Source organism: Myotis nattereri (assembly GCF_964212035.1).
Source record: "Myotis nattereri genome assembly, chromosome: 1".
Taxonomy (NCBI): domain Eukaryota; kingdom Metazoa; phylum Chordata; class Mammalia; order Chiroptera; family Vespertilionidae; genus Myotis; species Myotis nattereri.
This window is the reverse complement of record NC_138075.1, coordinates 229093839-229117602: the sequence shown is the minus strand read 5'-3', so window position 1 is coordinate 229117602 and position 23764 is coordinate 229093839. Positions and strand designations below refer to the sequence as shown.

General features: G+C 63.2%; 2 protein-coding genes across 7 annotated transcripts in view; one reads left to right on the top strand and one right to left on the bottom strand.

Annotated features, from left to right (window-relative positions):
• Positions 1 to 1651: 1651 nt before the first annotated feature.
• On the bottom strand, positions 1652 to 22048 carry TRMT44 (tRNA methyltransferase 44 homolog). Its single transcript, XM_081095366.1, has 11 exons — positions 21357 to 22048; positions 18740 to 18854; positions 17621 to 17840; positions 15778 to 15846; positions 13861 to 13968; positions 12589 to 12660; positions 11081 to 11187; positions 9151 to 9334; positions 7402 to 7807; positions 5143 to 5259; positions 1652 to 2413 (listed from the first exon to the last, which is right to left on the bottom strand). Exons 1-11 carry the CDS (start codon positions 21973 to 21975, stop codon positions 2181 to 2183), a joined length of 2250 nt encoding a protein of 749 aa, XP_080951492.1. The 5' UTR covers positions 21976 to 22048; the 3' UTR covers positions 1652 to 2180.
• ACOX3 (acyl-CoA oxidase 3, pristanoyl) overlaps positions 21919 to 23764 on the top strand; it is a 27078-nt gene continuing 25232 nt past the window's right edge. The window contains exon 1 of one of the 6 annotated variants that reach the window (XM_081095318.1): positions 21919 to 22214. In XM_081095318.1, the coding sequence (XP_080951444.1) occupies positions 22015 to 22214 (200 nt within the window). In that variant the 5' untranslated portion in view covers positions 21919 to 22014. Of the gene's footprint in view, positions 22215 to 23154; positions 23308 to 23764 lie in introns of those variants that run through there. The other 5 variants (XM_081095321.1, XM_081095323.1, XM_081095322.1 and 2 more) reach the window with 5 other exon arrangements.

The window sequence follows — 23764 nt, the reverse complement described above, 5'->3', positions numbered from 1 at the left end:
GGGAGAGCATGGAATTCACGTCCTGCCACGTCAGGGGCTGGGCAGCGCCTTGGCTCCCCATGGAACCCCAGGAAGGCAAGGACCTGTCCCAGGACTGCGGGGGCGTGGAATAAGGCATCGGGATCAGGGCAGAACAGAAACAGATCTGCCGTATCAATGCCCGCTGCAAGCCTCTGTCCAAGCACAGCGGCTCACCGACAAATGAGCATAAGCGAAACTGCTCCCTGCACAGAAAGGTAGAGATTTAAAACCTCTGCACGTCGCCCACAGTTTCCAGCACACAGTGACACTAGCATACGCTAGCAACAAAACCTAGGCACGCGAAGCAACAAGAAAATGCGACTCAGTCAAGTGACTAGGCAATCGAGACTGGGCAAGACGGGCCGGACACACCCTGGAGCCCTCTGCGGTCCCTCCCCAGCCCCAATCGTGCACCAGTGGGGTCCCTCAGCCTGGCCTGTGCCCTCTCGTAATCTGGGACTCCTCAGGGGATGTCAGAGAGCTGGTTTGGGCCCAATCCCTGCAGGCCAGGCCGAGGGACCCCAACTGGTGCATGACTTCATGCACCAGGCCTCTAGTGTACACATAACTGGGAGCAGAGAATGGAGCAGAAAAAATATTTATGGAATATTGGCTGATTTTTCCAAATGGGATCAAAAAACTGTAACCCAGGGACTTATAAGGTTTAACAAACCACAAGCAAGTAAAAAAAAAAAACAAAACCACAGCTTATGCCATTACCAAAACTGCTGATATTAGCCTTAGCTGGTGTGGCTCAGGGGACAGAGCGTCGGCCTGCGGACTGAAGGGTCCGGTTTTGATTCTGGTCAGGGGCACATGCCTGGGTTGTGGGCTCAATCCCCAGTGGGGGACATGAGGGAGGCAGCTGATCAAAGATTCTCTCTCATTATTGATGTTTCTATCTCTCTCTTCCTCTCTGAAGTCAATAATATATTACAAAAATAAAAATATTTTAAAAAAACAACAGCAAACCTGCCGAATACTAAAGATGAAAAAAGGTTCTAACATCAGCCAGAGGAAAAGCACCAGTGATACAGGGCACAATAAAACCAGGGCTGACTTCTCATCAGAAACAGCGGGCGCTACAGGCCTGGCCGGCAGCGCGGTCGGTTAGAGCGCAATCCGGATTCACCAAGGCTGAGGGTTCGCTCTCTGGTCAGGGAACATGTAAGCAGCAACCCACGCGTGCACGGTAAGTGGACACCGTATCAGTCTCTCTCTCAAGTCCATTAAGAAAAAGAGAAACAACAGAGGCCAGAAGACAACGGAATGGCGACTTGAGAAGAAAAGTGGTGCCTGGCTCAGTCCCCTCACGGCCACCTGCAGGGAGTGCACAGGGTCCCACCTCCACAGGAGCCGCAGGCCCAGAGCCGGCGAGTGCTAGGGGCGGGCCACAGCCAGGCGGCAGGGGAGCAACCATCCGGCCGAGCACAGCCACGTGTGGGCAGCGCTGCGCTGCATGCAGCAGGCAGCATGTGACACCGGGCTGGCCGTGACCTTGGGCGGGGGTCAGGGGGGTGCTGGGGCCTCTTGGAGGGAGGAGGGAGTTTATCCCTGTTACTCAGAACGAACCGAGAACACGCGCACTATGTGCCACGGAAAAATCAAGGGCCACGAGTGTCTGTGCGACTTGTGTGTAAAACTGTAAAAATAATTTAATAGAAACACGTGAGGACCTTCCCCTGGAGTCAAAAGAAGTGTCCGTACTTGGCAAGACACCGCAGGGCAGGAGAGGGCGGCTCCCCGGCCGCTGGTCCCCAGGGGTCTCCGGGGGCAGCGGGCACTTCTGGGTGACCCTGCCATCACACAGGGGCACCCCGGGCTGGGCGGTGCCCAAAGAGCCGGCTCCAGCACTTCCTCCGTCTCCTGACCCCCAAGACGCTGGAGACCCTCACACTCGGATAAAAGGCGCTGCCTGTCAGCTCCCTCATTTAACACGAGCCCCGACCTGGGTGGGGGTGGGGCCCGAGGGCCTTCAGCTTCTCCAGCTTCTGTCCCTAGAGTGTGATGCCCACCACACTGATGGCGGGCAGCAGGCAAGTGGCTTGAGCACTGCCAGCCCTGGAACTGCAGGGCAGAGGAGGGCAGGTCCCCTGGGGGCAGAGGAGGGCAGGACCCCTGGGGGCAGAGGAGTGGGCAGGACCCCCTGAGCCTGAGGCTCACAGAAGCTGCTTCTTCCTCTTGGAGGCCGGGGGTGGCCGCAGCTCCCCAGGCCCGTGGGCAAAGGGGCAGCAGCCTGCAGGCAGAGCGCAGCCATCGGGGTGGTGTGAGAAGAACCAGCAGAGGCGGGTTTTGAACGCCGTGGACAGCAGCCTGCGCTTGGCTTCCGGTTGCTTCTCCTCCTGCAGCTTCTCTTCCCTCCAGTCTCGAAAGTGCACGCGCCCGTTCAGAACTGCGGTTTGAACCGAGACACAGCCGGGAAGTCAACAGGCAAGTCCCTCAACTCACCTGAGCCCAGAGCTCCCACAGAGCCTGGCCCGCCAGCGCCCAGCGAGACAAGGGCTGAGATCTCACGCGGTGATGGGAGAAGGGACGGTGGGGCAGGATGGGGTCGGGCTTGCAGGGGACCAGGCCGAGGCCCGGTGGGATGGTGTGACCGCCGTAGCGTGCAGGGCCTGGTCCTCCAGGCTCACCTGTACATACGGAAAGGAGAAAGCCAGCGCGGCAGCTGGCGGGCCTTCCCAGCGGGCAGAAGGCAGCCGCAGGGCCCCGCAGACAGAGCCCGACACGGTGAATGAGGGTGCAGCTCCCAGCGGTCAGCAGGGGTGGGGCTGCAGATGGGAGTGGGTGTGTGTGTGTGGGGGGGCCCTGTGCCGCCAGGGGTACCTCCTGAGCTGGTGCCCTATACCCCCCCACAGCCAAGACCCCGGGAGCTTGCACGTGGCCGTTTCCTCCAAGAGCCGTGAGCTCAGCAGAAACGCCGCGCGAAACGAGGCCAAGCAGCCAAGTGAGTCCCGGTCCCCCGGAAGCTGACCCGGCGATGGGCTGGGAGGCGCAGGGCTGTTGAGAAAGCCTGGCCCTCGGCCCCGAGCCCTGCACTGAGTTCCAGCTCGACTTTGCTCTGCACAGACGCCCACTAAACACTTCCGGGGGGGCCCAGGCCAGGAGGCAGAGGGTCTCCCTCCCGCCGCCAGGGGCGCCTCCTGTGGCCGGTGCTCGGGCCTCCCCCCAGGACGCTGACCCTGGCCTTCTTCCCCTGAAAGCTCCGGTCAAGGCAACGTCACCGTGTCCATAGCATACCCCCCGGTGCCGCACAACATGACCTGCCCGCCCGTGGGAGCCAGGACCCCTCGAGTGTGTGTGCCCCCGTGGCCTGGACAGGCTCGCGAGAAATGTGGGGCGGTCACAGGGCCACAGCCGGGCATGGAGCAGCCTGCAGAGGCCAGGCCTCAGGGCAGTGAGGACCCTCGCCAGGTCTGTAGCACTGTCCGCGGGGCCAGGGCCAGGGCCAGCTAGGACTCCCAGGCCTGGGGGGAGGGCGCTGCCGACAGAGGGAGCGGATGGGGCACTGAGGCTGGCGGGATGCCAGCAAACCGCCCCACACCCCGAGGACAGGCCCCCCACTCCGAGACGGGCCCCGACATTTCTGAACGTTTCCTCCCTCACGTGTGCGTGCCCGAGCCTGACTAGCAGAGAAAAGCTGCCGTGCGCCGCCTCCGCCATTTCTGACCAGACGCTACCTTAACCGAGCGCGGAGGGCGGGGCTGGAGGTCCTCGGGAGAGCACTGCGGACAGTGCGGACGTGCCGTGCTCAGGAGCCCAGGCTCTGGTCCGTCTGGACCTGGGCTGCCAGTCCCGCCTGCCCCTCTTAGAGCCTCGGCACGTCCCCGTCTGAGCTGCACAGGCACCTTCAAGGCCACAAGCGCAGCACTGAGCCCCGCATGCCGACCGCCCCCAGGGCCGGCTCCACGCTCCCGCCACAGGGTCCCGACTGCGTGCTGACCAATGCGCACTGGCCATGGGGGCTCAGGGATGGAGTGGCACCATCCTCACGCCTGCACGGCACTCCGTGTCACAGCCCTGGCACCTGGCACCAAGGCGGACGCCTCCGCCCGCACACGTGATGGAGAGCACAGCTCAGCAGCTCACACACAGACCGGCTCAGGCATAGCTCTCGCATGACGCATGGCTGCCTGCTCCAACTCCACCCCGGCCTCCTACTCAGAAGCGTTTCCAAAAATAAAAGCGCCCCCTGCATACACTGCACATGACAGCAGTCAGACGCATGCGTGCTTGTAACGGAAAAAAGATGCTGTTCATGAAAAACGCTAAAACGCGTGGGACACAGAGAAGGGCTGCAGCGAGCCTCCCGGACTGAGCTTGTGAAACGCAGAGCGATCCCAGGCAGCCGCGGTCCCAGGCAGCCGAGCCAGCTCAGTGGGGCAAGAGGGTCAGCTCAGTGGGGCAGGACGGCCAGCTCAGTGGGGCAGGACGGCCAGCTCAGTGGGGAAGGATGGCCAGCTCAGTGGGGCAGGACGGCCAGCTCAGTGGGGCAGGACGGCCAGCTCAGGGGCCCTCCTCCGGCTCCTCCCAGCCCAAGGGGCAGCATCTACACCAGTGAGACCAAGACCTTCGGGCCCAGCATGTGCACCCAGCTGGGCCTGGCACGGGCCAGCACCCTTGGACAAACTCCAACCCGGCCTCCCTCACTCTGGAAAGGCCCCCGTCACCTCCTTCCCAAAGACCCCGCCAGAGGCACCTGTCCTGCTGTGGGACCCGCCTGAAGGGGGCAGCCTCCTCCGCCAGGTCCTGGGCACAGGACAGAGGCCTTCACCCTGGCCTGCAGCCTCCAGCACAGCACACACGGGACAGCTCGCCCTGAGATGGTGCCTCGTGGGCCAGACCCCGGGAGGAGGGGTCGGGTGGATGAGCCCCCTCCGGGACAGCCTCCTCCTGCAGCACCACAGCCGGGGGCTTGGCGGCCCCGCCTGCAGGGAACTCATGGCCTCGCTGGGGTGGGGGTGTGACAAGTGCAGGAGGACGTGTGACAGAAGCACCTGGGGACCTGGGGCCTGGAGGAGGCAGGACCGGGCGGGGCAGGTGGCTCTGGGGAGGACACAGCCACAGCCACGCAGGAGGAGCGGGGTGAGCCTGGCAGGGGCGGGAGGCGCGGCTGCTCACCTGCGAACACCTGGTGGTTGTTCCGCAGCAGCGTCTGCAGGCCGCCGCACTCCCGCTTCAGCCTCTGCAGGGTCTCCCGGTCCAGCTGGCCCGCGACCTCCGCCAGGGAAAGGCTCGCTATTGAAAAGGGGTCCCCCGACGACAGGAAAGGGCCATCACACCCTGTCCCTGTCCCATGGGCACAGAACCAGCCTCCCGTGAACTCACACCTCTCACGCACGTCAGCAGGGACCACAGATGCTTAGACTTAACGTGCTTTAGTCTACACCCCCCGCTGAACTAGTGGCAGGGGGCCCCGTGCTGCCAGAGGCGCTGCCCGCAGGCCCACCCTGTGCTGCCCGCCAGGCCCACCCTGTGCTGCCCGCCAGGCCCACCCTGTGCTGCCCGCCAGGCCCGCCTGGTGCTGCCCGCCAGGCCCGCCCGGTGCTGCCCGCCAGGCCCACCCTGTGCTGCCCACCAGGCCCACCCTGTGCTGCCCGCCAGGCCCGCCCGGTGCTGCCCGCCAGGCCCGCCCGGTGCTGCCAGAGGCGCTGCCCGCAGGCCCACCCTGTGCTGCCCGCCAGGCCCGCCTAGTGCTGCCAGAGGCGCTGCCCGCAGGCCCACCCTGTGCTGTCCGCCAGGCCCTGCCCTGCAGCTGAGCCCAGGCGCCGAGCCTCCCGACAAAGTCAGCGGCTGCGCTAACCCACACCTGCAAAGCCTCCCTCTCACCTGCCTCCAACCCGCCCCCGAGAATGCGGGAACCCAAGGGAAACATCACACTGGCCCGGAAAGCCCCCACCTCCCGGCTCTGCCCCATGAGCTCCCCGCGCTGACCCTCACATGCAGCCCGGCCCGGCCACGCAGCTCCACTCTGCCACCCTCGTCCCTCCCACTGGGTCCTGCCCTAGCTCCCACGTGCCCCTCAGCCAGGCCTGCACCAGGTAGGTCCTGAGGACAGACCACTCATGTCACAGAGCGCAGGCATGGAGGGCCCAGGCCCGGGGCGGGCTGGGCGGTCACTAATCCCTGTGACCAGGAGAGCAAGGCCGCCTGTGGGGGGGGGGGCTGGAGGCTGAGGCCAAGGTCAGGCCTCCCCCTCATGGGAGCATGTTCCCAGCCGACAGGGAGCTGAAGCCTCAGACCGCCCTGGGGAGCATGGCGCCCCGGCTCCCAGACATCTCCAGTGGCGGGGGGGTGGGCTGAGGAGTGATAACTAGAGCCCGTCCTGCTCACTAGAAGGCACCCCCAGGTTCCTGAAGGACCCCCGAGGGAAGCGCCATCCTGGAACGAAGGTCCAACTCCCGTCTTCAGTGCACTGGGGCTCTGGGCCCACCCAGCTTGCTTCCTCTATACTGACTCCCTCAGTGGGGCACCCCTAGGAGGTGGCTGTACCCACAGAACACTGGTGGCATCCTGGGCTGCTGCAGCCACACAGCCACCTGGGCTAGGCCAGGCCACGCTGGCGAGGGCTGCCGGGGTACTGATCAGACACCAGGAGAGGCGGTGACTCCAGAGAGGGGACATGCTCACCGAGGGGGGGGGAGTGCGGGGGAGGGGGGGAGTTGCGTCACGAGGACACGAGACGGGAGGGAGTGAAAGGATGGAGACACTCGACTGTGACAACCTTCGTGGCTGAGGGAGAGCAGGAGGGTGGAGGACCCAGGATCCCTCCTCCCGGGCCTGTCCCACCCGCGGGGCCAGCGGGGGGCCATCCTGACAGGCTGAGAGGGGTCCTCAATTTCCTCATGACCCCAAACCTCAGGCAGGACTCTGGCTGGTGGACAGACAGCTCCACATCGCCCCCTGGTGGCTGGCCAGGGCAGATGCCTGCGGGCAGAGCAGCAGGGAAACCTTCCTAGCAGCCTGGGACCTGGGACCCTGGGGAACAACTGCAGGAAGACAGTCGGGGCTCACACTCGGGCCCCCGCCCTCGGACGCCACTGGCTGGACAGGGCACCCTCCTGCGAGGACAGTCAGGCACACGCCCTCCCTCTCAGAGAATTACAAACCCACCACACTTGGTCAGAGTCCCGCCGGCACCCGTGACCGTGTGCTGCTGGGACAGGCCTCAGACCAGCGGTCTGGGAGGGCTCGTGAGGGCCCAGTGTCCCAACTGGCCTGCCCGCCTCTCCGTCCGCCAGCGGGACCCCCAGGAAACCAGGCCTGAGCGTGCACGCAGCCTGCCCGCCATCGCTGTCTCTCACACAAACAACCCTCCAGCCGCACACAGGAGGGCGTCGCTGCCTGACACCGCCAGTGGCTGGGCATGCAGAGCGTTACCTCCTCGGTTCCAGGTCTGCGGGCTCCCGCAGCGAGGACTTCCTGGGCTTAACTGCTCTCCGCCCAACAACAGGTTTGCCACTTGCAAAACCACCTGGTCCACGAACTCCCTCGGGAGGGCGGTGCAGTTCCTCACGCGCTCAGCTCTGTCTCGGGGGTGAAAGCCAGGCAGCCAGCGTCCCTCGGCCCCAGCCTCCAGGGCTCCGGGACTGTCGGGAGGACCGCGGGGGCAGCAGTCCACGCCCACGCTGCCAGCCTCAGCCCGGGGCGGGGCAGGGGCGGGCCCCGGGGCAGGGAGGCCTGCAGGGCAGCCCCGGCGGCGGCGGCTGATGTACTGGGTCCTCTGCTGGTCGACGGCGGCTTCTGCGGCGCTCGGGTAGGTCCTGGATCTCCCCAGGAGGCACACCTGCGCGAGAAGGGGAGTCACCTCCTGCTTAGCACCCTGGTCCTGCTCAGGAGCTCAAGTCACAGAACAGCCGCTCTCCATCGGGAGAGACAGCCTCCTTCACACACCACAGGGCCTGCGCCCTGACCGTGAGCAGCAGCGGAAGCCCAGGAGGACGCTCATGCTCAGATCTGTGTGGGACGGAGAGATGTCTGCGTGCTGACCGAGAGCTGCGTCACTGTGCCCAAGGGCATCCACCTGAGACACTACACCCATGTCAGCCCCCCTCCACTCCTAGTCCCTGAAGGTCACCCTAAGAGCTTCCGGGGAGCGACAGGAGGAGCCGTCTTTGTATCGGTCTCAGTCCAGCACGGATGCTCCACCTGGCTGCTCCCTCCCTCCTTCGCGCCTGCCCACCAAGGCCACCTGCCCTTCAGAGCCCTGGCGCCAGGCCATCCAGGGACACTGCCCAACACAGCGTCTGTGCTTCCTGCTTGGGCACCAACTACAAAGCCAGGCGACAGGCGAGGCGAGAGAGCGAACGTGAGGAATCACAGCCCCTCCAGTGCCCCGGCTCCGCCACCTGCAGTGCGTGTGACCACGGCAGGCGCTTCTGTGCGGGGAACGGGCGCCTGGCGCAGGATCAGCCCGCTGTGTGCGCATCCACGCCTGCATCTGATCCCAACCCACCGTCACACGGCCGAGGCTGAGGGAGGTTAGGGAACAGCCTGAGGCGCCTACAGATGCAGGGGAACAAGGAATAAGAAATCAAACTGGGGCCCTCGCGCCCACCCACACGACCCAACCGCAGTCTGCAGCGCCTCTCACCTCAGGAGACACCGACCTGCCCGACGGGGGGCGAGTGAGAGAAGGACGAGTCCTACGGGAAACCGGGTGACTGAGCAGCGAGCACCCGGAGCCGCGGGGCCCTCCCACCACCCGGTGGGCGCCGCCCCCAAAACACGGCCCTGACCGCCTGGCAGTCACAGGAGGGCGCCCTGGCCAATCACGTTTCAGGTAAATCTGAAGTGCTGAGGCTCTGACTAAGAAAACCTTGAACAGTTCTGAGCTTCCAAACAGCCCTTAACTTCAGTCAATCGTTTGCGAATCCAGGACTCAGAACTGAGTGTGTTGAGCCTCAGACAACACTGCCCAGGCCAAGAGGTCCCCGCACAGGCCCCGCCGACACCTGCCCCGGAGAGGGAGGGCGGGAGAAGCCCGAGCCCCAGCGATGACCGCGTGTGCGCTTGGCACGGCGCCTTCGGGAACACCCTCCCTGCCAACACGTGTCCTCTACGGCTCCAACCTGGCCCTCAGCCCTCCCTCAGCGTCGCCGCCCGCCAGGCACCAGGGGCTGCACGTACGCGCTTGGTGGAAGGGATCCGCAGGCAGTCCTCCTCCACGTGGAAGCCGCAGGCCGACCCCACCTCCCGGATGAAATCCAGGTACTCCCGGTACTGCGTCTTCTCACTCTGCCGCCGGCGGTACCTTCCAACGAAGTCGAAGAAGCAGCAGGGGAGGACAAAGAAACGGCAGCGGTAGGAGGACCTTCAAAACACCCACAAGCAGACACCAGAGTCTTCAGCAGGTTCATCAGAGAAAACCCAGCCCAAAGCCACGTGGCCATTCACTACAGAGCCCTCAGCAGAGGACCACGTGGACAGTCACTACAGATCCCTCAGCAGAGGACCACGTGGACAGTCACTACAGATCCCTCAGCAGAAGGCCACGTGGACATTCACACACAGCCCTCAGGCGAAGGCCACGTGGCCATTCACTACAGAGCCCTCAGCAGGCCACGTGGCCATTCACTACAGAGCCCTCAGCAGAGGGCCACGTGGACATTCACTACACAGCCCTCAGCAGGCGGCCACGTGGCCATTCACTACAGAGCCCTCAGCAGAGGGCCACGTGGACATTCACTACAGAGCCCTCAGCAGGCCACGTGGCCATTCACTACAGAGCCCTCAGCAGAGGGCCACGTGGACATTCACTACACAGCCCTCAGCAGGCGGCCACGTGGCCATTCACTACAGAGCCCTCAGCAGAGGGCCACGTGGACATTCACTACAGAGCCCTCAGCAGGCCACGTGGCCATTCACTACAGATCCCTCAGCAGAAGGCCACGTGGACATTCACACACAGCCCTCAGGCGAAGGCCACGTGGCCATTCACTACAGAGCCCTCAGCAGAAGGCCACGTGGCCATTCACTACACAGCCCTCAGCAGGCGGCCACGTGGCCATTCACTACAGAGCCCTCAGCAGAGGGCCACGTGGACATTCACTACAGAGCCCTCAGCAGGCGGCCACGTGGCCATTCACTACAGAGCCCTCAGCAGAAGGCCATGTGGACATTCACTACAGAAGCCTCAGCAGAGGGCCACGTGGATATTCACTACAGAGCCCTCAGCAGAGGGCCACGTGGACATTCACTACAGAGCCCTCAGCAGAAGGCCACGTGGCCATTCACTACAGAAGCCTCAGCAGAAGACCACGTCTCAGTCGTGGATCAGAAAACAGATGCCTGCTGCTGGCGCGTTTTGTTTTACGTAAAAAGTGAAGCACAGCCTCCCAGTGAGATTCCTGGAAATAGTGCAGCCCCCGGCTCTCCCAGTGAGACACGCAGCGAGACGCCCACACAAGGGTTTCCCACTCCAGCTGCTCTGCCAGCCACACCCGTGCCGAGTGCAGGGCTCCAAGATCTCAAGGCAGCGGAGATGGGAGGCGGGCACAGCACGGGCAAGCTGGCTCCGCGCCTGCGGCTCCGCGAGCCGGCACGGTTCCCAAGCTGCTGGAGAACGGGCAGCAGGAACCGGCGCCTAAAGGCCTCCTCTGATACAGGTGAGCGCCACCTGACATGCATGATGCTGCTGGAGAGACAGATGTGACTGCTGCCACCCGTTTGTGCACCGACAGGTTTTCCTTTGAAGATAAACCCTCCTCTTATTAAAAAAAAAAAAAAAAAAAGCAAAAAACAAAAAAATCTTCCAGAAAAAAAATGACACATCTTTCACCACTGGATATAAATATCATAGAAGGAATGTTCTGATCATCACTGTCCACCAGAAACAGTGTGTGAGCCACGTATGCAACGGAGTTTTCTCTGGCCCCATATTTCAAGAGTAAACTAGATGGAATTCTAGATTTACCAGATATTTTCATCTCATTTCAACAAGCTGAACCAGCTGCACGCCAGTGCTCAAGCGCCACGTGCACTGGGGCTACTGCTGCCCAGCGAGGTTCAGGCACCAGCAGCCCAGCCAGGCGCCTGCCGACTGCGCTTCTCCACTCACCTGGCCGCGATGACAGGGATCCACGGGGTCAGCTCATCGGAGTGGTTCCCGATTAGCCAATCAGCGTCAGGGAAGAGGGTCTTGTCACTCGGTGTGATGGCAGCTTCCTGAAAGGAAGACCCGGAGGCCAGTCGGTGAATGCAGACCTGAGGCAGAGGCGGGCGGCCCGCAGAAGCACCGCCCCACCCCGCAGGGCTCTGCGCTCTGAGCTCCTGGGTGGAAGGTGAGACCAGGACCAGGAGTGAGGACTGCACGGACCTGCCTGCGGTCGGCCCCAAGGGCACGAAATACTGGCAACTTCCAGGGCCATCACTAGAGACACCAACGCTTTTCTCGGGCGAGTCTCCTTCTGACCATTGAAAATGCGCTTCTTCACACAAACACACAGGGCGCCACGGGGGCCGCGTGAGCTGCCGCACGTGCCAATGCCCTGAGCACCCCACCCCATCCCCCGTCTGCCGGTACCTCCTCTTACCCCGACGGGCATGATGACATCCTGACCATTTCTGAAGTTAAGCTCGAGGGGCTGCTTTTACGGTTTAAGGGCTCTCAACACCAGCCTTTGTGCTCAACAGACCGTCCTGGCTTGGACCAAGGCCTGCTGCTGCCTGCCCCTCTCACCCACAGGCAGGAGTCTGCCCTTGGCCTGTGGACACGGGGAATTTTGAACTCAGCTGTGTTACTCGGACCCCTTCACACCCGAGTTTAAAACGTTTCAATTTGTTATGATGTGGGACTACACAAGCAAACACAACCCTGTACACGAGCAGAGCATCCACATGAGACAGTGTCTGCACCACACCCTCGACTTTTACAGAAAGGGGGGCAGAGAAAACACAGATGCAACCATGTGCTGAGACCTCATTCAAAGCAGGGAGCTAACGCTGGGAGAGGTCCTGGCTGCCACACTGTCCCCTTACTCTTGTTATAATAACGAAACGTGTCCTGAGCAACGTGTCGCTAGGCAATGTCATCGTCATGTGAGCACCATACACCAGAGCGCTACTCAGCTGCTAGGGGTGCTGCTGCGGGGCCGCCCTCCGCCCTCAGGAGACGGTGCTCTCTCGTGGGCACCGGCACCAGCACCAGCACCAGCGGCTCTTGGCGGAGGACGGAGTGACCCGGGAACTTCAGCCCACGGTCACAGGCTGGACCCGGCTACCAGACGGCTGAGAGCAAGCGGCTGTCAGCTCCACGGGGCCCAGCCCAGCCCAGGTTCATTTCACCGCCCATGCCTGGCCCTCACCAGCTGCCCTCTGCCCCAGGCAGCTCCCAGCACCACGGAAGATGTGGCACCCATGGCAGGCCCCACGCGGGGACACGCCTCCAGCCTGAGGCCAGCATTCTCTCCAGCTGCACAAGAGGCTTTGAAAAATCCAAACGTTCACCTTTTCCTAAACCTCAGGTGAACCGGGTCGGTGTGAACGGGTGGGCGGCATGACTGGGCTGCACACAGAAAGACACTCAGCAAACAGCCACGGGGAGGCAGGGCAAGAACAAGCCAGTACCTCTAAGCGCGTCTGCGGCCCATACGCGTCCCAGATCTTCCTTCTTCGGATATCAACCCCTCTGCCTGGATGCTGAGAGTGTCAGAAAACGCAGGTTAAGTTCTGTCACCAAAACAGATGAGCAAGGACGAGTGACAGTCTGCAGTACGGCCGTCAGCGGAAAGCACGGGGACCCGCAAGAAACCTGGATGTGACAGCTCAGTTTCTCAGAAGGTACAGACGCGTCCCTGCCAGGCACCGGCGGCCCCTGCTGTGGGTTCAGCAAGGGGACAGGGGTGGGGTGAAGGAGCAGCTCTGTGGGTTCAGCAACGGGACGGGGATGGGGGTGGGGGTGAAGGAGCAGCTCTGGCTGGAGCCCAGGAGACGGGCCTGGAAAGGGAGGTACCTCGGCCGTTGGGTTCAGACTGCAGTTGGCTCCTGGTCCAGCTCGCATCCCTCAACCCCCGCCCCAAGCCCATCCTGGTGGCCTGGCACCGGGCACACAGCGACTGCACTCTGGGACCACACTCGAGCCCTCACAGGCACCCGCATTTCACACCCCTGCCCCCCCACCCCCCGTCTCCACCCACCACCTCTGGTCACCACCGAACGGGCAATGCGCAGCGACCTATTTACAGGATCAGTTACTCTTCTAAGCAGCTCAGGGAGTACATGCTGCGAGCCCCGTCCCAGCCCCCGCCGGGAGGACAAACATGTCTGACCCGCAAGGCAGAGGCTGCGGCGGACAGATGTCAGCCTTGGGGTCAGCCCTGGGCTTCCAATCCCAGCTGACGCTTGAGTGTGAGGCTGCTGAGCCCAGCCGGCTGTGCCGGGGACCGGGTGACCGTCTAGCGCACTGGACTCGCCGGGCAGGCAGACATGTGGCGGGAGTGGGGTGGGTGCCTGCACCTCACTGACCAGGCAGTGGCGGCCAGCGAGCCCCGCAGGCTCACAGCGTAGCGCCCGGGCCGTCCTGCGCTGGACTCCAGCTTCTCGAGGCAGAAGCCCCACCCTCGCCCCGCCGGGGCCTTGAAACGGTGGGCTTCCCGCAGGAAACATCCCACAGCAACACCTGTGCTGCTGAAGCCTGCCGTTTCCTGGCGCGCCCGCCCCCAGAGCACCTCCCCGACACCGCCCTTCCTGTGCACCGCCCCTCGGCAACACGCCACGGCCGCCAGCCCGTGCCCACGGCAGGCCGCTCGCCTCGGTAGCACCGGCAGAAGCGCTCAGCGAGCCTGTGCCGGGCGTGAGGACCCTTTGGGAAAGGCGCCGCCAGGCTCCGGGCCGCCTTACCCCCGCCTCGCTCAGGATGTGCGCCAGGAGGCCGTTTCCGCAGCCCAGGTCCACAAAGGACTGCCTAGCTGTCACGCCCCGCGCAGCTCGCTCTTCTTCCCATAGGACCTAACAGAAAACAGAGTGTGTGTATAATTCACTGTAACCCGGAGAACTCCGACACCAGCCCCACGGGACTACTGGCGCTCTCAGAGCGGGGGAGGCCTCTGAGGTTCTGGGCTTCTGCGCAGGCGGGCAGGTGCGGGTGGGCAGGGGGGCAGGCGCGGGTGGGCAGGTGGGCAGGCGCGGGTGGGCAGGGGGGCAGGCGCGGGTGGGCAGGCGCGGGTGGGCAGGGGGGCAGGTGCGGGTGGGCAGGGGGGCAGGTGCGGGTGGGCAGGGGGGCAGGCGTGGGTGGGCAGGGGGGCAGGCGCGGGTGGGCAGGGGGGCAGGTGCGGGTGGGCAGGGGGGCAGGCGCGGGTGGGCAGGGGGGCAGGCGCGGGTGGGCAGGCGGGCAGGCGCGGGTGGGCAGGGGGGCAGGTGCGGGTGGGCAGGCGGGCAGGTGCGGGTGGGCAGGGGGGCAGGCGTGGGTGGGCAGGGGGGCAGGTGCGGGTGGGCAGGGGGGCAGGCGCGGGTGGGCAGGGGGGCAGGCGCGGGTGGGCAGGGGGGCTGGTGCGGGTGGGCAGGCGCGGGTGGGCAGGGGGGCAGGCGCGGGTGGGCAGGCGGGCAGGTGCGGGTGGGCAGGGGGGCAGGCGCGGGTGGGCAGGGGGGCAGGCGCGGGTGGGCAGGCGGGCAGGTGCGGGTGGGCAGGCGGGCAGGCGCGGGTGGGCAGGGGGGCAGGCGCGGGTGGGCAGGCGGGCAGGCGCGGGTGGGCAGGGGGGCAGGCGCGGGTGGGCAGGGGGGCAGGCGCGGGTGGGCAGGCGGGCAGGCGCGGGTGGGCAGGGGGGCAGGCGCGGGTGGGCAGGCGGGCAGGCGCGGGTGGGCAGGGGGGCAGGCGCGGGTGGGCAGGGGGGCAGGCGCGGGTGGGCAGGCGGGCAGGCGCGGGTGGGCAGGGGGGCAGGCGCGGGTGGGCAGGCGGGCAGGCGCGGGTGGGCAGGCGGGCAGGTGCGGGTGGGCAGGTGCGGGTGGGCAGGGGGGGCAGGGGGGCAGGCGGGCAGGCGCGGGTGGGCAGGCGCGGGTGGGCAGGGGGGCAGGCGCGGGTGGGCAGGGGGGCAGGCGCGGGTGGGCAGGCGGGCAGGCGCGGGTGGGCAGGGGGGCTGGTGCGGGTGGGCAGGGGGGCAGGTGCGGGTGGGCAGGCGGGCAGGTGCGGGTGGGCAGGTGCGGGTGGGCAGGGGGGGCAGGGGGGCAGGCGGGCAGGCGCGGGTGGGCAGGTGCGGGTGGGCAGGGGGGCTGGTGCGGGTGGGCGGGCGCGGGTGGCGCTGCGTGCAGAGGGCTCCCTCCTGCCAGCAAGTCCACATTAAAGGGGGCGTCCCTGGGCAGCCGCTTGAGAAGTTCCTTCCTGCTTTCTCTGTGTTCTTTGAAGTTTGTGCACAGTGATAAACAAAATCATGCTCTTTCTAAAGAGACTAAGAATTACGGTTGAGATGAAACTGGAAGATGCCTAGTTTACACATTTTACAGGTAAAAAGCCAAGAGCAGCGAGGCAGGGCACGTCCACACACAGGCGGGGAGAAGCCGGTAAGGAACGCCCCACAGCCAGGACCGAGCCTGGGCGGAAGGCGCGGCCCCCTAGCACCTGTTACCGTGGAAGCGCTGCTCAGCTTGATCCCAGGCCGGCGGCCCAGTGCACCCGCTGCGACCCTCGGGCAAGTTACCAGTAAAAGTGAACATTTCGTGTGCAACCAGCCTTGCCCAGAGGTGAGCACCCTAAGCGGGGGTCTGGCAGCCCCTGCCAGCGGCCCCTCCCCCACACCGCGTCCGCCTGGTCAGGTGCGTCCCTACCAGCAGGTAGGCGGCAATAGCCACGTCTTCATACACGAACTTCTCAGGATCAGTCACTTCAGGCCACACCTGAAAAGGTCCCCGAGGACACACGTCATTCTCCCGCCTCCACCATGTCTCAACACCTCGTACAGCCACAGGCCTAAGTCACCCTGGACTCATGACGCAATAACATTTAAAACATAAACTTGTTCCCAAGGCAGAAATTCACAGGCCCTGGCAGTGAGACAGCTGTGCACAGGACGCGCCAGAGCGAGGCCATCCCGGGCAGGTTTCGCAGTAAAGACGAGGCACGCAGGTAACTAGAGGAGGCCCTGGGCACCTCAGGACACTCCGCTAGCAGCCTGGCCCTTCTCCAGATGAGGATGAGCAGCAGGAAGCGAGGTGGATGCGGAGCCAAGGAGCCGGGGCAGGACCAGGGCTCCGACCTCGGTCTGCAGGGACTGGCTGTCCCTCCCAGCGGTTCTGACCCCGCCTGCCTGTCTGTAAAGCAGGAATAAAGCTCAACGACCCCACAGGATGACCCCTGGGTGTGCAAGCTGGGGTCTCATTATTGACATGAACAATGTGCAGTGCGGCTCAGTGGTGGAGCATCAACCCATGCACTGAGAGGTCACGGGTTCGATTCCCGGTCAGGGCACATGCCTAGATTGCTGGCTCAATCCCCAGTAGGGGGGTGCAGGAGGCAGCCAACTGATGATTCTCTTTCATCATCAATGTTTCTACCTCTCTCTCCTTCTCCCTTCCTCGCTGTCTCTAAAAAAACCCAACAAAACAAAAAACAACAACAGCAATGCGCAGAACAGGCATCTGGCAGAAGATGAAAAGCCAATGGCTGATGTTCAACATCCCAATTTCTGTTCCAGTCAGAGCAGAGGGGGCCGGGCGGTCGGGACGAACCATCTGAAACTGCAAGAGCACGAAGGCCCCGAGAAGGCGCCTCACTCGCAGTCACATGACAGCCCGGGGCCCCGCGGCCGGGCTCCGGGCCCTGCACACGTCTCAGCAGGAAGGTGCTGACAGCCCAGGGCCGGGCGCTGTGTCACACAGCGACAGGCGCTGACAGCACAAGGCGCACGGAAATGACAGGTCGCAGCTGCTTCAAGGAGGGAGGGAGGGGCGAACGGGGAAGCGTGAAAGGCAGGCCCCCCGCTACCGACGCTGTACCCCTTAAGCCCCGTGTGAACGCCTGTGCTTGTCCTTACCTGCTTTCCACTTCTTAGAAAGTTAAGGGCACATTGCAGAAGTTACCTCCTTTTTGTAAGGATGTACTTTTGTACTTTCACTTTCATATATTTTCTTTTTTTTTTTTTTAAATATATTTTATTGATTTTTTACAGAGAGGAAGGGAGAGAGAGAGTTAGAAACATCGATGAGAGAGAAACACCAATCAGCCGCCTCCTGCACATCTCCTACTGGGGATGTGCCCGCAGCCCAGGTACATGCCCTTGACCGGAATCGAACCCGGGACCCCTCAGTCCGCAGGCCGACGCTCTATCCACCGAGCCAAACCGGTTTCGGCTCATATATTTTCTTAAACTACCTTTAAGTTCAAAGCAGAGAATTACGGTGATTTAAAACTAATTTAATGTTCAATTATTTAAAATTAAATACTAGTATTTCCCGTTTGTCTTCTTGGGGGAAAACTTAGTCGTGTGCCAAAAAGTAAATACAATGCTTTCCACGATACAGCTGCGGACGTTTTTGTGGTCTGCAGCCCTAAGCACATCAGGGCACAGCTACGCAAGGTCAGGCGGGCACCCGACAGTGTCTGCCCCTGGGGGAACGGGAATGCACCCAGGAGGGGTCCCACCTGCACAGGTGGCCAACGTCCCAGCATTACCTGGACCATGTGCTTGTACTTGTCTTTGAGCTCCTGGTAGGTGTGGCTGTACTTGAGGATGGGGAGGAGGGACAGGGTGCTTTTGAAGCCACTGCTCCCGCTCGCCACAGACCACCGGGCCAGCCTGGCCGGCAGCTCGCGCCCAAGCCAGGTGGGTTTGGGATACACAGTCCCATCCGACTGCCATCTTTCTGGACAGAAAATCAAAACAGATATGAACCTTAAAAATAAGAGAAACATGAATAAGCAGAGTTGGTTTCAGTTCTTTTGAAGTTACCTGTTCAACAAAGGAGAGAGGAGACGGCTAAGTTACCAAATATTTTCCCCAAACACAAAACCACTGGGAACACCCTACAGAATGTTCATCTGACAGAGAAAAACACTTAAGAAGCAGAAAGAGTTCCACTTCTCTTGCCAACACTGTTAAACGCGGAACCCCCACCAGCCCGTCGGAGGCTAGGCCATGAACCACCACGCTCCCCCTGCGACTGCACCACCAGCCACAGGCTCCACAGCCCACGGACGCGCCTGGCCCTGCTGCGCTTCACACCTCCCACACGGCAACTCACACGTGAGTGCTGGTTCGGCAGGGATTCGCTGGCCCGAGAGCCGCGAGCTCAGCGCAGCGTAAGGGCACGCTCGCAGGCCCCACGCAGTTCCCAGGCCCATCTGCCCACGGTATGTTCCGGCACCAGAACACGGCCAGGTCCTGGCTCCCACCTGAGCTGTCGTGCTCTGCCCAGCTCCTGGCACGGCATTAACAAGCTTACTAACTACCCACTATATCTAAAACCTCGTGGGCCTTGGCAAGAAATAAACAAACTTATACTCACGCTCCATTACCAAGTTGTAAGAAATAAAATAACAAAGGGATCTGAGTTTACTTCAACTCATTGCTAAAACTAAGTGCTACATGGGACGCAGGGACTCGACTCCCACCAGGCCCTGACCACACACGCAGCCAGGCACCAGCTGGGACAAAAGCGCGTGGAAACACCAGTAGAAGGCAATTCGCACGAGCCCTAACCCTGAGAGAGCCCCTCAGCTAGCTCTTCCCTGGCCCGGGGCGCGCAGCTGCCTGGAGCAGCGCTGAAGGAGGAGCCAATACTCAGCTCTCACCATTCTTCACGGCCACGGCGGAGCTGAATCTGATACACGTTGCTCATCTGAACCTTCAAACTGCCTTGGCCATCTTCTTCCAAAGGTAAAAACGTGACCGTTCCCCCGAGGACATCTGGGGAAGAAACGACAGAGGACATGAAAGCGGCCTCAACAGAAGCTGCATTCGCAACAGTAACGAGCCAGGTGTTGGGCTTTGTCTGCCCGGCTCCCACCCCACGGACAACGGTGCCCAGGACAGGCAGGCTCTCCGGTCCTGCTCCCTGCAGCCTCGAGCCAGCAGGAGCCTGCTCCCACCCGTGCCAGCAGGAGCAGCCCTCACCCCCCCCCCCCCCAGGTCGACAGGAGCACCAGCGGCATGGCAATCAATGGTGGGGGGTCCTTGGTGCCAGTCCACCGCAGCAATCCCCACTTTGGGGTACAATGGAGGAGGAAAACGGTCAGTGCAAAACAGCCCAGTAGTGACACAGCCCAGCTGTGAGGCAGCCCTGGGCCAGGCCCTGCCCGAGACAGCTCTGCCCGCTCCCCACTGCCTCAGACCGCACCAGCTTTCCTTTCTGCTCACGCAGGGAGAAGAGTCTTCCGTGGAGGGGAAAGAGGCTTTCCATATCACCCAGAGCTGGTTTATCTGGACAGAAGTTCCACCCCTGGTCCCTGATTGGTCTTTCCTCATGCAAATGTGTGGGGAGCAGCTAGTGTTTGGACAAGTTCAAACCTCGGACTAATGAGAGGGCACAGTCCTCTCATTGCCTCGTGCAAGTCCCAGCTTGGAGGGCACGGCCCTCCCAGCACAATTATAGCCAACAGCTGTAGTTGTAAGCTTGGACCTATGGTCCGAACACGTGGCCCCATGTATCTGAGTGATGTGGGCTTGATAGAGTTCAGGTGCATGTAGTTGAGTAGGATCGAAACCCAAGAGAATGTTGTAAACATCTTGACCACGCCCTTGCTTTGCCTCGTGGAATCTGCTATAAAATAAAGACAGGGCTTGTAGTCCGTGGCGCTGTCACTAGCTCTCCATCAGAGAGGACGGCGTCCCACCGAGACCCAGCTTTCTTCTCTTGTCTGTCTTTTCTCAATCCTTCACCGCCCCCTCTCAGGCTCACCGAACCTGGCTGAGCTGGCGCCCAGCGTGGGGCTGAGTACGCCATGGCCGGCCGGCTCGCCACACAAATGAAGATCCAAATCTCCACAGTATGACTGGTCCAAAAGGCACTGTCGTGACTGGTCAGAATACAGTCACTCCTGTAAATGGCTGCTAGGATCTGTTTTTGTTGGTTTGTTTTTATGTTTTAATTTGAGCCCTGTTAGCTACAAGGAGCCCTTCTTAGTGTCTGCTTGCTCCGGGTCCACACTCACGTGGAGCCACTCTGAGGATGCAGAGGTGAAATGTGAAAGTTGATAAAAGCTGGGAGACCTCCTATCCTGGCCCAGCCGAGCAGGGCTGGGGAGGGCCTTCTGGAGGAGGGGTCACCTGGAAGTCTTAGGGGCGCAGAGGCACAGTATTGGGGGGGTACACACCTACCGGCCACTCTGTATTGCTGCGTGTACACAGAACCACGGCCTGATGGTGTCTACACCCTAACGCCCAGAACCTGTGACTACATACATGTGTTACGGGCAAAGAGGGGACTTGGCAGATGTGGTTCAGGCTACAGACGGAGGAGAGGGAGATACAGGTGGGCTCTATCTGGCCGGGTGAGCCCTGAAGGCGGAGGCCCCGGTTATCCAGCTGGAGGCGAAAGCGGTGCCGCAGAGGGGACGCCAGAGATCCCAAGCGTGAGCAGGGCTCCCGAGACCCGCGGGCTGGAGCCAGAGGCGGCTCAGCGAGCTCCTCCAGGAGCGGCCTTTCCCGCATGGCTTCACCTGCTACGCTCCTACCTGTGGGTCCGCATCCGCTGCGCCTTGCCGTTCTCCCCCAAGCCTTCCAGACGCCCCCAGTCCACACCCCATCCTCTGCGCTAAGGACACGCATGTCTACGCGCCCCTCACGGAACAGTAACCAACCTGCCACCTCGCTAGGACAGGGCAGGAACTAGACCCGCAGGCACCTTCCGCGCCTTCGCACCGACCTGAGGTTCAGCCAGTGCGTGTCAACCTAACTGCGTCTAGCCATGCTCCTCTTCACCAAGCTCAGCAGGCTCCCGGAGCCCTTCTCCACTGGCCCCAACGCTGGCCCATGGGCATCTCAACAGACGCTAGCAGGGCTTCCAGCAGCTGGGGGCTGCATCCCTGGGACGACCCCAGGCCCCTTTAAAGTGCCTGCCTGAGGGATCGCAAGATGACAAAAGTCCATCTTCCAGCCCACACCTGAGAGGGGTCCGACCCCCGCCTCTCCGCCTGTGTGTGTGTGTATTGGGGGGGGGGGGGGCAGGGGGTTGGGGGGTTTAGGAACCTAACGGCCACCTGCACCAGTTAACAAACTCCCGTGGGTTTCACATGGGTCAGCGCCCCCGCCGCCCCCCCCCCCCGCCTTGAACACGCCCAGGCACAAATCCAGGAGTTGGAGCCACCTGGGCCGCCTCCCACTGTCAGTGCGTGACTGATGGGAGTGTCCTGGCCCCGCCAGCGCAGGCCGGTTGGTCTGGACGCCTCCCGCCATCGGAGACACCCTTACCCCGCGCCACCATCTCTCTCCGCGGAGCCGCGAGCGGGCAGTGCCGGCTCCTCTTGGGGATGACGGTCCTGAGCGCCACGTCGAGCTCGTGCTGAGCCTCCGCCTGCAGTCCGGCCCCTGGGCCGGCGAGGAAGGCCAGCAGCTCCCGGTGGTCGCCGGCGAGGCTCCGGGAGAAATCGTCCCAGAGAGAATCCAGGTCCGGGGCGGGGACGGCGCCCTCCCGGGGCTGCCCCGGGGCCCCTGCGAGCAGAGGCGCTGCCGCGGCGGCTCCCCTCTCGCTCTCCCCGTCCTGGAGCTCCTCAGTTCCCTGGGGCTCCTCGGGGCCTGCGCAGGGCCGGGGGCTCGAGCCGCCCCCGGGGGAACGCTGACCGGGTCCCGGTCCCTCCTCGGACCCGCATCCCGCCGCGGCCGGCTCCTCCCGCCCGGGCTCTGCGCTGGGCCGGGGGCCGCGGGCCTCGGTCCCGGGCAGGGCAGCGCCCCGCTGGGCCTCCAGGCGGACGCCGCACAGCCGCTTGTTGGCCACCTGCGGCCTCTCCAGCCACACGGCCACCGCCGCCCAGAAGCCGCCCGGGAGCAGCGCGCTGGGGTCGCGCACCGCGGCCCGGCCCACCTCCGCCATGGTCAGCCTGCGCCCCGAGCCTGGCGGCGGCGCGCGGCGATGACGCACAAGCGGCGCGGCGTGTGCGTGTTGACGTCACTGGGGCGGGGCGCCGGGACGCGTAGGGGGTGGGGCGAGGACGGACCCAGGGCGCTCCCCTGCTTGGCTACCTGGCAGGAATCCGCGGCGGGTTCCAAGCTGTGCTTTGTTCCGCGGGATCCGCTCCAGGCGTGTCGGTGCCTCGGAGAAGCGTGGTCGGAGCTGAGCCGGAGCGGCTGGAGGCGGTGCACGTAGGAAAGCATAGGATCAGCCCCGCGTCCCGCATCCTGCGTGGATGACAGGTCCAAGTCAAGAAACCCAGTGTGTGCATGTTCAAGGTTACGCCTCTTAGGGAAGCTCGTCCCTCTCCGTTTTCCTTCCGGGGTGCTTTCTTGTGTGGGAGAGCTACGGGGGTGCGTTCCTGCGCCCCAGCACCGCCCCCGGTGTGTCCCCAGGAGGAGCAGGGAAGGGTGGGCGCCGCCAGTTTAAGTCAGCATCACCCGCACAGTCCGCAGAATCTAGTGACGAAAGAAAAACATCACAGATTCGTCCTTCTTTCGAACATTAGTCCCTCGGTGGGGATGTTGCCATTCCCGAGACGGTCTCTGCTTAAAACCAACTCAAATCATGTGACTTATCAGAGAGAAGAGCGGACCCCCGGTCTGGACTTCAGTATCAGATGCATGAGCGATAGAACCTCGCAGACACTCCGGCCCGCCCGGCGGGCCCTGCCAGCCTTTGATCGGGTGGCTGACTCTCATGCGCTCCGAGTTTTCTAGGGCGGCCATAAGTTACCATAACAACAAGCTATTCTCTCCCAGTCCTAGGGCTCCTTGCCTCTCTGCTTCTGGTGGTCGCCATCAATCATCAGCTTTCCTTGGCTGTGGCCACAAAACTCCGATGTCTGCCTCCACGGTCTCATGGCCTTTCCTTGTGTTTCTCTGTCTCTTCTTCTGCAAAGACCCTAACTCCAGACAACGTTCTAGAACAGGGAAGGGGGCCCCGTGGGAAGAGCACCCGGGCGAGTCCAGGAAAGGTTCGGCTCCTGCGCGTGCATCCCAGGCGGCCGCGGTGAGCAGGGTGCTCCGACGCGTTCAGCGTTTCCCGGGCGACGGGGGTGGGCGGGGCGGCGCGGTGACGCCAGGGTCGGACGGTGGCCGCGAGGCGGTGGGGCCCGGACAGCCCTGCAGGTCGCAGCTGCGTGCTTGGCACTCCCTGTGACGCCTACGACCCAAGGACGTGTATTGAGCGCGGGCTGCGTGCGCTGATCGATGCGCAGACCCTTCGAACTGGAGTGATCGGTGAGATCCGCAGGTCGAGTCCGCGTCTGCCTGGGGGCGAGGGGGCGTGGGGACGACACATGCAAAGGTCCGGGGTACCCGGGCTGGAGGTGCATTGCACGTCCGGCCATTGGCCATCGCGCAATTGCGGGGCGCACAGGAGGCAAGGAGGGCGAACCTGCGGGACTTTCTGAAGAATTCAGACTATAGTCCCCTAGTTCACGGGACAGCTGTCACCTAGAGGGGGCAGGATCAGATCTGCATTTGAGAGTCACCTCTTCGTCTGCAGAGAGGAAGGTCGGCAGGGCGAGGAGATGGAGGCCACAGTTCCATGCTGGGCACGGCGCCAGGTGCCCCCTGCCAATGGCAGCAGCCGGGACACCGGCTAGTACAGCGAGTCCTCACTTAACCACGCTGGCGGGCCGGACAGGTCCTGCCTTAAGCAAGCGGAAGTACCAGGAAACAGCTGTCCCGGGGGCTAATGTCAACCA